This window comes from Ictidomys tridecemlineatus, chromosome 8, assembly GCF_052094955.1.
Source record: "Ictidomys tridecemlineatus isolate mIctTri1 chromosome 8, mIctTri1.hap1, whole genome shotgun sequence".
NCBI classification, from domain to species: Eukaryota; Metazoa; Chordata; class Mammalia; order Rodentia; family Sciuridae; genus Ictidomys; species Ictidomys tridecemlineatus.
This window is the reverse complement of record NC_135484.1, coordinates 124,521,262-124,535,079: the sequence shown is the minus strand read 5'-3', so window position 1 is coordinate 124,535,079 and position 13,818 is coordinate 124,521,262. Positions and strand designations below refer to the sequence as shown.

The following is a 13,818-nucleotide window of genomic DNA, read 5'->3' as shown; positions in this document are numbered from 1 at the left end:
GTATATTGAGTAAATGGGAGATTAGAAAAATATATTAGTGAAGAAATAAAAGTGGTAGGAGTGAAGTATATGAAGGAGAAAGATAGAATATAAAATTCTTATCCTCCAGCTCCTCTCCCTCTTGAGTACAGATGGAAGGAATATCAAAGAGGAAGAAGAGTATCAAAGAATTTTGTGGACATGGCTTTTAGTCCACACAGCATTACTTAGATAAGAAATTCAGTCTTAGACATATATGTTGGAGAAAAAATAGTGAAATTAAACTATGTCTAGCTCAGTAAGTTAAAAACAATAAAGCCTAAAAAAAGTTAAGAGAGAGATGAATAAAAATGAGTGAAATAAAGAAGATAATCAAAACATTCAACAACAATGAAAACTTGGTTTTTAAAAAGATTACCAATATAGCCAATCTTCAGCAAAATTGACCAACATACAGTAAAAGTATAAAAAAATTAGAAATTAAAAAAAAAACAGGACCAAATACACTGTTAAGAACCTTATATTGGGCTAGGGATGTGGCTCAAGTGGTAGCACGCTCCCCTGGCATGTGCAGGGCGCTGGGTTCAATCCTCAGCACCACATACAAATAAAATAAAAATGTTGTGTCCACCGAAAACTAAAAAATAAATGTTATAAAAAAAGAACCTTATATTGCGCTGGGGATATAACTCACCTTGTAGGCACAAAGTCCTGGGTTCAATCCCCAGCACCAACAAAAAACAAAAAACAGAACCTTATTTTAATGACTTATTCAAATTCACTCCTGATGACATGGAAAACCTACATAGATCTATAACCATTCATTAAGTAAAATTAGAAATAAAACATTTAATACCTTCTCCCCTGAACCCACCCCCCCAACAAAAATAAACACCATGTCCATGTTGATTTGTGGGCAAATTTTATGAAAACTTTGGGAGAAAAAGAAGATAATTTCTGCTTTCCAAATCACTTTATGAACCTAATATAAATGATATTAAAATTACATAGAGAAAAAAATTTAGGCCTTATTTTAAATATAAACATAAAAATTCTAAATAAAATTAATAAATGAAATCAAGCAGAAATTAAATGATTGTTGTCCCAAAATAGAAAAATTGATCTAACATATTCATTAATGTTATTCATTAATAAGAGGAAAAAAAGATGGTTGTTTGAATATAAATAGAAAGGCATTTGATATAATTTAATACTCGTTCCTAATGAAAATGTTTCAACTAGGAATTAAAACTTTCTTACTCTATAAAGAATATATTTATATATCAAACTTCAAATTGAACATACTTAATAATTCCAACTAAAAAATAGAAGCATCCCATTAAAAAACAAGAACAAAATGAGAATGACATCATGACTTCTTTCAACCTTGCACTGGAGGTCCTAGGTAATTAAGAGACCTAAGAGGTATAAATATTGAGATGAAAGAACAAGTCTATGACAATTTTTTGGGGCTGGGTATGTGGCTCAAGCGGTAGCGCACTTTTGTCATCATTTCATCATTCAATCTTCTTTTATTCAAAAGTGTTCCTGACTCCTTCGGGAAGATTCTTCAAGAACTGTCTCTCAAGTTCATGAGCTAGATTGGGAACCAGCCTATTACTTCTATAAGTCAAGCATGCTCTCCATTCCTTCTCTTCACTCCATTCTCTTCATCACACCCCAAAGAAGATTACTTGAATAATTACATCTTATCTCATCATGTTTATTCTCACAGACTTTAATGTAAATATAACAACCAGGCTTTAAGGAACCTTCTTTGCTCATCCTCCTAAAAAATGTGTAGCACAAGCAGTCTCCTTAGTTCCACACTCAACCCAGCATGTCTCATTTCCACCTTCCTCCTCTTTCCTCCATTGCCCCCACCTGAAAGTTAATTTGTTACCATGACCACTGCCCAAAAGGAGTACTTAAGGAGAATTTAATGGAGGAACTATTTAAAAAGATGCATGTAGGGTTAAGGCAAACCAAGGAACAGCGAAGCATTCCTGGGTTGGCAAGTGCAGTTACTGACCCCAGCTCTGAAAGGGTAAGGGAGGAGCAGCAATGGAACTTGGAGACCTGTGGCTCCAACAGGAGCTGTGGCCTAAGATAGAAGAGAATAGCATTAGCCAACTCCTGGCAAAGGACAAGAAGGGGAACAAACACCAGCTTCTCTGCTCCCACCCTTGGATGTTCTGCAGGTATGATGCATTAGCTAAGCCCAATTAGAAGACAGAGGGCAAGAGACCCTGGTTAATACATCCCACAGAGATCATCCTTTCAGGTGACAGGGTAGGGTGCAGAGGGTACCATATATGACACAGGCCCTCCATCTAGTGTTCCAACAATTAGCATCCATTTTATGCTAATTTTTTTTAATGTTACAATTGTTTTTTCCATTTCATCTTCCATCCTCTCCACATGGCCAAAGCCATCACTTCCCCGCTGTCACCTCCATGACTTCTCAGGAGCACCATAGTTGGCCATACCTTCCTTTAAACATCGTCTCTTCTCCTCTGCTATTGGCCTCTTTCTGCCCAACTGGCTGTGGCTTCTATTCCTTTTGCCAGCTTTTTTGCCTGGCCAATCTATATATCAAAGGCCAAGGATCAGTATGGACCCATTCTAGTTATGATCTTCACACTCATTCCATGAATTTAAGTGGCATCTGTCTATCTATCCTCCCAATCCAGTTGTTCTAGCCCTGATTTCTTATAATCAATTAACTGCTTGACTTCTCCACTTAGATGCCCAGTGGATTATCTCAAATGTAGCATAAGCAAAACAGTACTGTTGACTTTTATTACTATTGCTCCTAAACCTACTTCTTAACTTTCATCTGTCTCCTTATTCAAAACCCCAGTTCATTTTTTTTTCTGATTATTTCCAAGAAAGTCCTGTTGACCTTAACCTCAAAACATATTCAAAACATGTTCACATTCATTTTTTCTATCACATCTATTTCCCTCCAGTAGAATATAAACTCCACGAGTGCAGAACTCTGTTACCCTTATCACTGTTATAACCTAGAAATGTTCTGGCATATCATGGGTACTCTATAAATGCACTCAGGAGGTATGTGAAGGCTGCAGATAATCAATTTGAGAAAACAGGTAAAAAATGGAGGAAAAAATCATCGAGAAATAGTTCAATACAATTTCCCAAAACCAAAAGACTATAAATCTCTTGCACAAAAGGCTCATTGAGTTATACAGCACAAGGAGAGGGAAAAAACATACAAAGGTACATCAAGAAATCTAAGTGAGGACATAGATAAAACACCCAAACCTCCAGTAAACAGCATGTCACAATCAAAGGATCAGGAACCAAGGTCCACAAGAATTCTCAACAGTAAAGATGGAAGCCAGAGGGCAGTGGAGCCATCCTTTGAAATTCCTAAGTAAAATTATTTCCACTCAAGAATCCTTTACTTAGCAAAACTCTTTAATTGTGAAAGTGGGATGATATTTCCAGATATTCAACTTAGAAGATTTAACTTACAGGTACCTTTTCTCAGGAAATTACTAGATGATGCTTCATCAAAATGAAGTAAATTAGGAGGGAAGACAAAAGACAAAGAAATGCAGCCAACCCAGGATCCTCAATATGATGTTGAAGGGAGATGCAGGAAGCCGTGCACAGGTGAGGGAGCAATGGCTCCAGATTCAAAGTCAGGAGGCTTCAGAAGAGAGGCATCAGACAAAATTATAAGAGCATTTTGAGATCTTTAGCAACTGGGGAGGGGTTAGAGTAGTAATAAAGTCACAGGAAATAAAGCAGAAGTGGTGGGGAGAGCAGTTATTGACTCCAGGGAAGACAAAAACTTGTGCAGGAACTCAGACATAATAATAGACAGACTGGTTACTTATTCAATGTTAGGACCACATTGAAGGGCTGGGGATAGGTGGGAAAGTGTGTACACTGAGGGCAGAAAACTAAATCTTCCTCCCTTACAATGGGAAATCAGGGGATAAGTCCCTAAACTCAAGTTATTAAGAATTGAAAATAAACACTAATAGTCTGCTTAAAAAAGATGAACCAGGTTTATTGAGAGAGGAATGAAGCAGGGGATTGCTCTTTTTGGAAGCACTACAGAAAGTTGATCATTTATGTAGGCATAGTTCATAAAACACTAATGCACATTAAAAAATAAAAATGGAAAATTTGAGTCCCCAAATGGGAGTACAGGGAGGAAATATGCTCTTTGCCATTAGTGTCATCTCAGAGGTAGTTTTGTAGAATCTTTCTGTTTCTGTCTTTAAAATGGCAATTTCAAAAATTTAGAAGTGGCTAAATACTGAATGCAGCCAAGACTGGCTATAGATGGCATTTTCTTGGGGGCATCAATTTCCCAAGAATATGGGTATACCAGCTGCTACCACCCTTCTCAAGGTGGATCACTTACTGCTAGACCTAGCTCAAGGAACTACAGGAGAGGAAGAACAAGGTGAAACCATCTGTGTCTATGGAAGGCTCTTCTTTGGGGATTTACAGAAAGGATAGTATGTGTGCAAAGAGAAGATAGAAAGCAGTCAAGAGTTCTAGAAACAAAAGAAAACTCTGGGATATTAGTATCAATAGAAGCTCTTTGAAGCCACAATAAGTATGGTGACCTCTATGTCATAATAAATATATACGTTATCTCCAGGTTGTTCATTCAACAAGTCTTTATTGAGCACCTACTCTGTGCCCAGCACGGCACTAGGTGCCATGGAGACTATAAGAGAAGTATTAAGGGATGGTATCCACCATTGAGGAGCTTACAAACTAGATACAGAAATAAGATGTACATGTGACTCAGGCAGCATGTGATACATACAAAGTGGGCCACTCTGGGACAATATGGTAGCTAAGAGACCACTGAGAACCAGAGTGGAAGGGAGCAATCAATCCTCCAGAGGGGAGGAATCAATGCTTGGGTAAGCAGGGGACTGGTGGAACACTTAAATTGGAAAGGACAAAAACTGGGACAACACTTTGGCTAGAGCAGTGAGCTTGTGTTAAACTGTGGGAGCTAGGGGCATTTGGACCAAGGGTTGAATCCACAGGCAGTGAGGAGATACCTTGATCTCTTCCCTGACACGAGGATCTAAAAGGCTTGATGTGGACTCCTATTTTCCTTCCCTTTCCTCAAAGCTTTTGTCTTGCCCTCCACTCTAGAGAATTGAGCTTGAACTCTTGAGTGGCCAATGACAAAAGCCTAACACCCCTGGAAAAAATGATGAGAGTCCCCTTAGCAGGGGAGGATTTGCTGTCTTGGGCATCTGCTCTGGTGTTTTTAGATATAGGAATCAAGAACAAGATGTTCTAGATCTTTTAAAAAAAATTTCTCCTTATAAGGACCAATCCACACAGTTGATTTCTTGTTATCACAGTTGTTATCCCAAAGCCTTCCCCCAAGGCTCTGGGAGTCCCACCTATTAGCTATGGAAACCTCATACACCCAGCTTGATTTTAGAGGACTTTGTCCTGAACCTTCTGTGAGAACATAATTCCTACCAGCATTCCAGGCAGCCAACCTAAATGGCCTGGGAAGTCTCTGTTTTTTTTCAGTTTATTTCTAGCATTTTCATGTATGTTTAAATCTGAGCTGAGGTGGGAGCAGGTTTGTGTAAAATGCCAGGGAAGGTGGACAGCTGAGTGAGTTTTGGCAAGGGAAACCTAAAAGGTTTGAGGGCAACAAAATGGGTCTCAGGTGTAAATGATGGTCCCTCCCAAGACTAGCTGGCGCAGGATGCCATATTGGACCAGAAAATCCTTCCTTGGCCCCTTATTCAACAAAGAGCACAAAGATAAGAGCATAGGGTAGTTAAAAAGAAGAAAGGGAGCCCTCAAGGACTTCAGGGCCAGAAGGTCCCACAGGAAACCAGCAAGAGGCAGAAGAGCCTGATGAGGGCATTACAGACAGAGTGACAGCACTGAGTGAAGTCTTGAGGGCCACGGTGATGGGGAGGTGCGTGGCAGTGGCCATGGGGTTCCTCCTCTGCCCTGCTCCAGGTGCTCGGCCAGGCACCTCCCCTATCAGAGTCCTGGGATCTCAGAGAAGTGACACATCCACGGGTGTGGGGCTGAGAACAGGTGTTAGGCTCAGGGTCTCAGCAAGAGGCGTGTTCCTGGCCACTTGAGCCATAAGAAGGGGACGAGGCGCCCAGTGAAAGTGGCAGAGAAGGTATAAATGAGTTCCTGTGACTCTGCATTGGTGAAAGTCACGGTGCCCCCTTCATAATCCAGGGCGATGCCCACTCTCCGGGGCCGCAGTGCTGGGAAGAGCTCGGCCTCAGGGCTGGTGTTGGCCCAGATGCTTGAGGAAGAGAGGCGCAGAGCCCACACCCCATCCTCTGGCCGCAGAGAGAGATCTCCCTTCCTCTTCACAGAGTCTCTGGCCACCCCCACCATGCAGCTTTCCAGAACTTCCTCCTCTTCTTCCTCCTCCTCCTCTTCTTCATCCCCAAGTGATTCTTCATCTTCATCTGTCTCCCAATCATATCCATCCCCATAGCCAGCTTCTTCTTCCTCCTCTTCCTCTTCCCCCTCTTCCTCCTCGTCCCCCTCTTCTTCATCCTCTGACCAGCCCTCCCTCTCTATCTCTACTTCCCAGTACACCTTGCCCCAGGTGAAACCTTTACTGCCTAGCACTCCTGGCTCACAGTCAAACTGCTGGGGGTGCTGGTAGACACTCTGGTACAGGCTGGTGTAAGTCACACTCTTCCAGTCCTCTGATGGCTGCAGGTACCCACTGGCTGATTGTGGGTCCAGGGTGACACTTACTGTGGGGACAAGGGAAGAAGTAACAGTGTAAGTGGCAAGGTAAAAAGGGATACCACACTGCATAACTGAAGGGGTCTTGATGGTATCCATGGAAAGGCTGCCACACTACATAATCCAAGGGCTGCTACTGACATCTATCCCTTAGAAGTACGCAGTGCGCAACCTGGCAGCAGGGCTGAGAGCGAGCATAGCATTGGCCTTGGCAGGGATGGCCTCTGACCTTGAGCCACCATTGCTATTTGCTCCAAAGGACCACATGGTCAGGCAGACAAGTAGAAACTTAGCCACAGGGAAAAGACTGGTGGTAATACCTGTGAGGACAGAATAACACGGGGCAGAGGAGCATTCCAACACCAAGCAGAGGCCCTAAGGAAGACTAAAGAGTAGAAGATTGGCCAAAAAATGCAAGGAGAATGGGGCTTCAAGACTCCAGCTGGGAAATTAGGGGGGCTACCTGGGCTGACAGGTGGCAGCCAAAATTTCTGTAGGGGGAGTTTCCTTTAACTGAGATGAATCTGGGAAAACTCTTTGTACACTCAACTCACCAGTCTTATATTCCAAGTCTCTCAGCAGCTTTCCTGGGGAGAAAAAAAAATAGTAATGACCTTCAAGCCTAGCAAATATATGGGTCCATTTCTTACTTGGCTGGTACTAATTTTGTGATACAGCTCCATCCCTGAGACCCTAAGAATAAAAGGAAAACAATCAGGAGGCCCTCAAAAGAGGGAGGTTGAAATTATGATGGGGAAAAGCCAAGGGCTCTCTCTCTATGTGGTAGTCCCTCCTGATTCCTGCCCTGATGTTCTCCTCAACCCTTACCTTGGAATTGCCTCAGGCCTCGCTGCAAAGAGAGAAGTTTATCTGAGAATTCTCCAGTCTTTCTTTTAACCATGTGAGTGATGGGCTTCCCAATCCAGAATTTCTTCCGTGGATACCTGAGAAGATAACAGGCATGACAACCTGTGATTTGGCTCTTCTTACTTTTCTCCTAATCTTCATGACAATTATGAAAAGGTCAGGAAAGGTCAGATTATTTTGTATCTCCAATCAAGAGACACAAAAACAGAGACCCAGAGATACTACCTGAGTCAAGACTTAAGTCCATCAGCAGATTCCACATACTAGGGCTCCTGTCTAAGTTAGGTTTCTACAAGGACAGTGATTACAAGAAGCTGGCATTACTCAGAGATATGCTCAGGGGAAAGGAATATCTAGTCCTCCAGGTCATGCTCTTGTTTCCCACAAGACCATCAGGTTTATCACTCCTCACTGGTTCACATGGAACAGGACAAAGAAGAAGGGAGGGGACACAGGTACAGGGGAATGAGGTACAATACAGAAAAAAAAATCTTACCTATTCACAAAGTCTCTGGTATCCTGGAAGGGGAAAAAAAAAACATAAGCACCAATGTGAGTCAAATAAGACTGCATTCACATGTAATTAGTACTGCATTAGAGGTGGGGGCACTTCAGTAAACAAAACCAATGTGGCCCCTTCCTTATGGAACTGATATTGTAGTGGGAGCATTGGATAAAACAAGATAACAAACAAAATAATCACAATGACAGAAGCGACTAGTGGATGGCAGGGCTAACCTCTCCAAGGAAACACAAGAGTTAGGGTATGAAGAACAAGAAAGTGTTAGCCACATGACTGGTAAGAAAAAAATGGGAAAGGGCTTGGAAAAGGAGGCAGGGCCAGATCATGCAGGGATGGATATGGGTGGTAGGAGTATGAATTTCTTCAACGTTCAGTGGAAAGGGGTTCAAGCAAAAGGATGACATATGTGATCTGCTTTACATGCAGCTGAGACTGCAAAGTGTCTTTCAGGACCCACTGTGTCATCTTCATTTTAACAACAGAACCCACTGAGTTACAGATGGGCATATAGCTACTCTGAAAACTACATTTCCCAGATTTCCTATAACCATGTCTAGTCATGTGACTAAGTTCCAGCCAATGGGATATGAAAAAAAGCAATGACTATGATTTCTGGGTCACGTCCTTTAAAAAAAAAAAAAGAAAGAAAATTTCTTTCAGTTTCTCTTTTCTTCCTGACTAAATTTCTACACGGTGGTGATGAACCCAACTTTCACCACATTGCTAAGGACAACATCACTAGAAGCTGGTGCTTCTAGTGATGTTGTCCTTATGACCTAATGGATACCAGAATGACCTAATGGATACCTCTATAGACCCTCATAGAAATAAACTTCTGTTTTGTTTGAGCTACTGTACAGCAACTGGCCCAAACCCTAGGCGACCAATCACTTAGCTGCCCTGAGGAGAATGCAGTAAGGGTGGCAATGTGATATGGGACGGTCAGCTGGGAGATGCTGCTGTAGACCAGAGAGGGAGGAAGACAGCCTGAACTAGGGAGGTGGCAGTGGAGACAGAAGGTGCACATTCCAGGAATGTTCTGGAGATAGACTCAAGGGATTAAAATAGGCAAGGATAACTGAGGACAAGCCGTGGCTTGAGCAGCAGGGAAGAAAGTGGTGCTGTCTGTATGAGGAAAAGACTGGTGGTGGGATAGGGTGAGTAGGGGTGGGGTCCTTGTGAAACGCTGTTTAGATCCTCTTCTGTGAGGTTAAAGCCTCCATAGCACTTTGTATTAATTGATTTTTGCCTTCCTTCATCTATTCCACAAATCTTTATTCAGTGCTTCCTATATACTAGGCACTGTTCTAGAAGCTTAGGAGACAGCAATAAAAGAGAAAGAGACACAAATCCCTACCTGTGTAGAGCTGACATCCTAGCAGGGGGAGCAGATAAGAAGCAACAAATATCATATTATGTTAGTAAGTGATATATGTTATGGAGAAGAGAGTAGTAAATGGGAATGGAGAGGGAACAAGCTGGCTTCCTTAGACTATCTGGTTATTTTCAGAGAGTACTTGCAAGGGTCTTCATGGGTATAGTCAGTGACCAACAGTGGGAGAAGCAGAGGGGCAAACTTTCTATGCAAGATCCACTGTGGGCCAGACTGGGAGGAGGTCAGTGTCCCTCTGGGACACTGGGGTTCTATTCCCCTGACCCTTTACTATTTTCTTGATGCTCCCAGCCCAGGAACTCTTTCCTCTTCCATTCCCTTTATCAAAGGTCTCTGTTTCATGTACTTTATCCTGCTATTGATCCTTCTCACCTCTGCTTCTCTATCAGACTTCTGGACCCTGCTTTGGTTCTCTTTCTTGCTGTCCCTTAATAGTCAAATAATCTCTGGGAAAATACTAACAATAATTAAAGAATTAGTTATTCAGTTTCCTTGCAGTCAAACCAAACCTGAACACACAAAAAAAATCCCACCAGTGTCAATATTTCATGTGCTGGTTTTAAGCAGACATCCCCTTTCTCCTGGTCCCCTGACCCATGGCAAGGAGAATTTCAGAAAGCTCTGAATCAGTGAAAGCAGTGCCTTTGCCTTGAGGCAACTCCTGGGATGGATCAGGTTTCAGCCCTACTAGCGCCCTTAGCCCTACTAGCGCCCTCAGCCCTGGGTCTCTCTCTGCAACACAGGCAACCAAGTATCTACATGTGGTGTGGGTGGCTAGGGGAAGAAAGGATGTGCATCGCTGAAGGGGAAGAAGAGGGGAAACAAGTGACCCAAAGAGCCTGCAAAAAAGAAATCTGAGGGAACAGAATGACATCTGGAGAAAAGGAGGGGGCCAGACACACATTTGGACAAAATAAGAGAAAAGAACAAGAGCAGAGAACCTGGAAGTCAGAATACCTAGGCTTGAATTCAATCCTAATCCTGACCTGCCCCATGGCCTGCCATAAATCCCTTCTATATACCGGACCTCAGTGATTTTGCCAGTAGAGGCTGAATTAGAAGAGCGAAGTCCTTGCCAGTTCTCTTTTGAATGTCCAAATCCATAGCAGGGAGAGGCAGTAAGAGGCCATCTCTTTATGCTGCCTGGGCTGGCACACATAGGGGAACTTGCTTTGCTACTGGGCTATCCCATTATCCTAGAGTTCCTGGTGGTTCCATTGCTGACAGACAGGCCCAGTCATCCTAAACCATGCAAGAGGGGGGAAACCACGAGATGGCTCCTTTCCTGGCTAATTAGGATGGAAAGATGGAGCCCTCTGTCCCTCCAAAAGCTACTGAGTCAGGATAGTGAATTCTCTGAGAAGTACCAGGAGGAAGGCGATGTGGAGTCATTTTAATCTGACAACCTACTCTCAGCATCAAAGCCACCCCCCTCCAGGAAGCATCCCTAGGCACCTTACCTGCTCTTCTCCTTATTTTCTGAGGATAATTCATCATCTATGTCTCCCTCCCCCAGTCGCCTATCCCTCCCAGACACTATAGGTTCATGACAAGAGCTGCTGTTCAGTACTACCTCAGCTACCCCAGCCACGAACCCATTCTTCATCCCAAAACCACATTAAGCTGTCACCAAACAAGTATCTACTGATAACTTATCACAAGGAGGGCTCTAGGGGGTAGTGATGAGCATGGTAATGATGATCTTGTCAACCCTGCCTTCCACTTTTATAGCACACTTTAACTATTTAGATATTCTTTGTAAACTATTTATTATTTGAAGTGACACCATGTCAGTTATCTCACTTTATGTTCACATAACCCTTGGAATAAGAGGGGAGGATATGATTACTATTTCCAAGTTTCAGATGAGGTGCAGTTTTCAGGTAAGAAAACTGAGGCACCATAAGAAAGCAATTCTCCCATGGTCCTATGCTGTAGAGGCAGGACAGGACACACCCTGAGTCTCCCAGCTCCCTGCCCTGTGAGGTCACTCACCTGCATGAGTTCTGCAGCTGGCTGCCGTGCCTTGCCCTCCAGCTCAGATATGACCAGAGCCAGTCGGGCAAGCTCCCCGACGCCCCGGGTCTTGAACTTTTCCCTACCCTCTGTGAGCAACTGCTCTAGGGTGGCCAGCTGGTCCAACAGATGCTGCTCCCGCTTCTTCAGGAACTGGTGGCCCTGCTTGAACTCTGCAACAATGTACTGCCTCTGCTCTTGCAGCTTCTTCTGCAGGGGAAGAAAGGGAGAAGGCTGACACCTCCATCTTGGGATGTAGAATACCTCCAGGACTCAGCATTAGAGGTGCACTGGCTAGCTTTTCCCCCTCATTACTCCCCTTTGTGAACTCTACAACCCTTGAGGTGAGAGAAGCTATTAAGTGCTCTGGTCTACTCTAATATTCTCAAAAGACCTGACTAGTAAATCAATCCAGTTCACTCTGCTACCACAATCAGAACTGATTCCACTATCTGTTCCTGTGTGTCCTACTCATGAGCTAACACATTGCTCCTTCTTGGACAAAATCTCTGTGTGTTGCTTTTGCTTGATTAATATCATCAAGCCCGCTCAGTCTTTCCTTCAGAATCTTAACATAACATATAAAAAGTCTACGTGCACCCCCTCCTTGTCATGCAGGACTGTATCATGTTTCCTCAGTGAAAACAGAATGTTTGCTCAGGGACCATGTCCTTTCCTGCTGAGGCTGGGCTAGGGTCTGGTTGGAGTCCTTAGTTCCCCTGCTGGCATGGGTTGGGCTACAGGCATCCATGCATACTGGGGGCCTCAGATGGTCCTTAGACCTGGGCTATCTTCAGGTTTACTTTCTCCGTCTCCCAAGGCCTAGTCACTGGCTATTGGTCCTGCCCCAACATTCTTCTACTGTCTACTTTCCCAGTACATACAATCCCCCAGAAAATTGGAACCATCTTGTCAGCTTTTTCCCTCCTGACCCACCTCTAAAGTGCTACCAGTTTTCTATCCACTAGCCACGTACTGGGCCTCCCTAGACAGCTTCAGCCTTCTTCACCCCTTCCTTCTCAGCTCCTACCCTGCAGCCAGCTCTCTCCTCCCAAGCCCTCTTGGCTGCCTTTCACTCTCAGGAAATCACATCTCTCCTCTGTTCCTTGAAAAGGAGAATGAAGCAAGTTAGGTCTTACTTAGTTCCCTGGCAGAAGGCCACAGCTGCCAACATGTGCCCTGCAGCTAAGGTGAGAGTCATGAGGAGAACAGGGACCCTGGTTGATATCCAGACAAACTGCTCACCTTGAGATGAGAAGCAAGTCCAAAGTCTGAAGCACACAGCTGGCGCGCTCACCTTGAGATGAGAAGCAAGTCCAAAGTCTGAAGCACACAGCTGGCGCATACATATGAAGCTTGGGCTACTGCCCATGCCTGCCCCTGCCAGCACAACGCCCACCCTCCTGAGCTACTCCCAGAACCACCCCTCTCAATGCCATCAACTTTGTCCTCCCCATCCAGTCCCACATAGATGACTAGCTCATGGCTTCCTAAAGGCCCACTCACCAATGCAGCCAGAATATCAGCTTCTCCCTTCTCCTGAAAGCCCTGAATCTTGTCTCTGTCTCTCCTGAGGGTACTCAAGTGGTTCAGAATTTTTTCCTATGGAGAAACAAGCAGTGGAGACAGATGGGTGCTCTGGGCTGGGCCAGTAAGAACCCACCAGAGGGGGTTTAGCCAGGCCTTGCCTCTGGAGATGTATATCGTGAAGCATCCCAAGGAAGACAGAGGGTACTTCCCGAGTGAGGAGGGCTTACCCTGTGGGGCTGGGCGGCCTTCTCCACCAGGACAGCTGTGTGTGGCCGGTGCTCCCGTGACTCCCTGCACATCACACACAGCAGCTTCCCATCGTCCTCACAATAGTAGTGCAGCTTCTCCTGATGCCGCTCACATAACTTTGTGTCCTGCTGTTCCCGGGCCACTTCTCCAGGCTGCCTGCCCTTATCCACTTTCAGCCGCTCAATGTTCTCCACCAGGCTAGCCAATTGCCACACAGGTCGGATGTTTTCCTTCTTAAAAGGCTTCTTACAGAGCGGGCAGACAGGACGTCCACCAGAGATGGGCCGGACATCTGTGGTACAGCTGCGGCAGAAGACGTGGCCACAGTCAATGGTCACAGGGTCCCGCAGGTAATCGAGGCAGATAGAGCAGGTTACCTCCTCCTCTAGGCTCCGCAGAGGGGCTGATGTGGCCATAGTGCCCTTAGCTCAGTGTAGTCTCAGTTCACTGGTAGGGTATCTCCTCCTTAAAAAACAGACAGGAGTTAAGGGTAGGCAGAGCA

The 13,818-nt window shown here is 44.4% G+C and overlaps 1 protein-coding gene across 5 annotated transcripts in view; it reads right to left on the bottom strand.

Moving 5' to 3' along the window:
• Positions 1–1,686: 1,686 nt before the first annotated feature.
• Positions 1,687–13,818, bottom strand: part of Trim26 (tripartite motif containing 26) — a 30,829-nt gene continuing 18,697 nt past the window's right edge. For 3 of the 5 annotated variants that reach the window (XM_021735602.3, XM_021735601.3, XM_021735603.3), the window contains exons 2-9: positions 13,295–13,781; positions 13,044–13,139; positions 11,517–11,747; positions 9,486–9,503; positions 8,102–8,124; positions 7,567–7,682; positions 7,293–7,325; positions 1,687–6,746 (exon numbers count right to left, since the gene is read on the bottom strand). In XM_021735602.3, the coding sequence (XP_021591277.1) occupies positions 6,067–6,746; positions 7,293–7,325; positions 7,567–7,682; positions 8,102–8,124; positions 9,486–9,503; positions 11,517–11,747; positions 13,044–13,139; positions 13,295–13,732 (1,635 nt within the window). In that variant the 5' untranslated portion in view covers positions 13,733–13,781 and the 3' untranslated portion in view covers positions 1,687–6,066. The remainder of the gene's footprint in view (positions 6,747–7,292; positions 7,326–7,566; positions 7,683–8,101; positions 8,125–9,485; positions 9,504–11,516; positions 11,748–13,043; positions 13,140–13,294; positions 13,782–13,818) is intronic. The other 2 variants (XM_078020409.1, XM_013364558.4) reach the window with 2 other exon arrangements.